Raw genomic sequence first — 3,282 nt, 5'->3', positions numbered from 1 at the left:
GTACCTGGGAAGAGGGGCTGGATTGTTCTCCCTTCTGCAATCCTTGGGGGTTTTTATTTTGTTTCCTTCCCCCCTGCTTTTTGTTCCTTCTATTTGCCTTTTGTTTCCTCTTTTTTCTCCCATTTTTTTTCCCTTTCCATTTTCCCTTTTTGCCCCCCTTTTTTATTTATTTTTTTTCCTTTTCTTTTCCCTTTTATTATTTTCCTCCTGCCGGTACACAGCCAGTGTCCCACCCAGGCAGTTCCCCTCCCTGCCCCCAGGCCCTGGAGCCCCCCTTTCCCAGCCCAGCCCCGGGGGCTGTGCCCCCCACACTCACCCGTGGTCTCCACGATGCCCTCGAGGATGACGACGATCTCGAACTGCTCTGTCTGCATGCTGCGCTGGGACAGGTCGTAGAAGGGGCTCTTGGAGTCTATCACGTGGCAGATGGTGAGGGGGGACACCAGGAACAGCTGGTCAGCCCCGGTGCTGAAGCCCACGTCCAGCTCCAGCTGATCCAGAGGCAGGAACTCGCCCTCCGGGGTCTGCCGGGACTGGGGAGGGAGAGGCAGAGGCAGGGAAGGGGGTCAGGAGCAGGCTGGGAGAGGGAATGGGCTGCCCAGAGGGGTTGGGGACATCCCTGGAAGCGTCCAAGGCCAGGTTGGTGCAACCTGGGATAGGGGAAGGTCTCAGGGGGTGGGACAGGATGGGCTTTAAGGTCCCTTCCCACCCAAACCAGTCTGGGATTCTGGGATCACTGCTGGGATGACCATCACCGAGACACCCCTGCAGCATCCCACATCCCATACCCCGTATCCCACACCCCATATCCCACACCCCACACCATCCCACACCCCATATCCCACATCCCAGTGCTCTGCACCACCCACCTCACCAGGCAAACCCCGCTCCAGCCACGGGGCCGTGCCAGAGGTGGGAGCCCAGCACTGGCAGAGGAGGGGGGGGATTATTTCCAATACATATTTTACTGCAATCACAGATCCAGGCCCTGGAAAACCACTGGCCACCCACAGGAATGGTGGCTGTGCCACCAACCCACTGCATCACCCACCAGGAGAGGGTGAAGCTGGAGGGACCTTAAAGCCCATCCAGTGCCACCCCTGCCATGGGCAGGGACACCTTCCACCAGCCCAGGTTGCTCCAAACCCTGTCCAACCTGGCCTTGGACACTTCCAGGGATCCAGAGGCAGTGCTGGGTGGACAGTTCTGGGTGTCCCTGATGCCCCAGTGTCACCCACAGTGTCCCACCATTAACAGCCACATAACAAAGCCATAAAATGCCATCTAGAGCTGAACCCTCCAATCCCAGCTCACAGTGCCACACTTGGCATCCCTAATCCATAAGGAGCCCTGCTCAAACACCCCCTCTCCAGCTTTTATTCCTTCTCCCTGAGTTATGAATAGGCAGGAACAGAACATTACAGCCCATCCTGGTCATTACTTTTATTGCAGAATTTCCCGTTATTTCTGTTCAGATTTTAAAAAGGAGCTTTAGGAACTGCTGTGGTTGTCGTGCAGAGCCAAACCCAGCACTAAATCACTGCCTGGGATGCCTTTCCATCCTTCCCCACATCTGGAGCAGAGGTGAAAATTCCCACATTGAGCAACTCCACTGATTTAATGGGATTTTTTACAATCTCAAGGCATCAGACAGAGCCAACAGGATTATGAGCCTCGCTCAGGACTCGGGTTCTATTTTTAAACCTTCCCCTGAGTGGTGCTGGGCTGGGAGCAGATCAACCCCCAGACAAGCAATTGGGTGTCTCGCTTAAGTCTGGGCTCCCATTTTTGGGTGTCAAAGTGCAGATTTGCCAGCCCTGCCCCCGTTATCCCATCCCAGCTCCCACAGCCCCAAAGGAGCCCAGCCACAGCCAGGGCACAGCTGCCCAAACATCCACCTGCAGGGCTGGGCTCCTTCCCTCCCCACAGAGAAGGTTTCAGTAAAAAGGCAAAAATCCCACGGGAAAAGCAGCAAATAACTGCTGGGAGCTGAGCAAGGAGCAGCTCCAGGCAGGGAACTGCTCCCATGGACAGCCCATGGTGGGACAACGCTGATCCAGCACAGGGAGGGAGGGCTGGGGTGCTGTGGGTGACACTGGGGACACCCAGAACTGTCACCCAGCACTGCCCCTGGATCCCTGGGAGTGTCCAAGGCCAGGCTGGACAGGGATTGGAACAACCTGGGATAGGGGAAGGTGTCCCTGCCTGTGGCAGGGGGTGGGACGGGATGAGCTTTAAGGTCCCTTCCCACCCAAACCATTCCATGATTCCGTGATCTTAACAGGTGAAACAGTGATGGAAAAGGAGAGTTAAAGACAATGTGGGGCTTGAGGGACTCAGCACAGTCCAGGGAAATGGGCTGAGCTCCAGAGGGGGGAAGGAAATCCCAGAACCACAGATTCCTGCAGGCTGGAAAAGCCTCCAAGAGCATCAGGTCCAACCATCCCCCAGCACTGACCCGTGTCCCCAGGTGCCACATCCACATGGATTTTACATCCCTCCAGGAACAGGGACTGCCCCCCTGCCCTGGGCAGCTATTCCAGTGCCTGACCACCCTTTCCATGGACAAATCTCTCCTAATATCCAATCCAACCCCAGATTAGATTCCCAGGGCACCACCCCTGCCCCCTCATCCTGGAGCTTGTGGGATTCCCAGGGAATCCAGCACATCCATCCCAAACCCTCCTGGGTGGCACTGCAGGGAAATCAGGTGTTCCATGAGCCAGCTGGGATGTCACACACTCCAAGTCCCACTCTGCTCCCAGGGATTTGAGATGGAGTTAGGAAGTTAAAATACAGATAAATCAAGTATTATTTTACACCTCCCCTGAATCCCAGGAAATATCCAACCCCAGCCAGGCTGGAAGAATTCCTAAAGGGACTGTTGAGCTATTCAAGCCCAAAATTTGTCAAAGAAATGACCTTGAGTGACTTGTTTGCCCCAAGAAATGAGGGAGGAAAGCTTGGGAATTCTGAAGGTCATTTGAGTTCTTTACAATCCTAAAAATCTATTACAAAATCAAAAATTTACAATTAATATTACAGCAAACAAGGCTTTGCACTGATTTGTCACTGTTGAGGCTTTGGGTTTGGTTTCTCTCTGGTGTGGTTTGAGCTCACCAGGAAAAACAAAGAAACATTAAACAGAGTGTACTGGGATTTCCAATTCCACACGGTTTTGCAAGGAAAAGAACCTTTTATGGGGAAAAAAAAGCATTTCAGAAGGATATCTGTGAGCACCTGGGGGTGCAACACCTGCACAGGTGAGATGGGAACCAGGAC

The 3,282-nt window shown here is 53.8% G+C and overlaps 1 protein-coding gene across 2 annotated transcripts in view; it reads right to left on the bottom strand.

Moving 5' to 3' along the window:
* The window catches only part of KCNJ3 (potassium voltage-gated channel subfamily J member 3), a 43,000-nt gene that overhangs the window by 33,953 nt on the left and 5,765 nt on the right, over positions 1 to 3,282 (bottom strand). For both annotated transcript variants that reach the window (XR_001876258.1, XM_017823810.1), the window contains exon 2: positions 317 to 533. Coding sequence is in view for 1 of the 2 variants with exons in the window: in XM_017823810.1 (XP_017679299.1) it covers positions 317 to 533 (217 nt within the window). In the remaining variant the exon portion in view is untranslated. The remainder of the gene's footprint in view (positions 1 to 316; positions 534 to 3,282) is intronic.

The sequence above is a fragment of the Lepidothrix coronata genome, unplaced genomic scaffold (assembly GCF_001604755.1).
Source record: "Lepidothrix coronata isolate B3197 unplaced genomic scaffold, Lepidothrix_coronata-1.0 Scaffold105, whole genome shotgun sequence".
NCBI classification, from domain to species: Eukaryota; Metazoa; Chordata; class Aves; order Passeriformes; family Pipridae; genus Lepidothrix; species Lepidothrix coronata.
The sequence above is the reverse complement of the archived record's forward strand: the minus strand, read 5'-3'. Positions and strand labels throughout refer to the sequence as shown.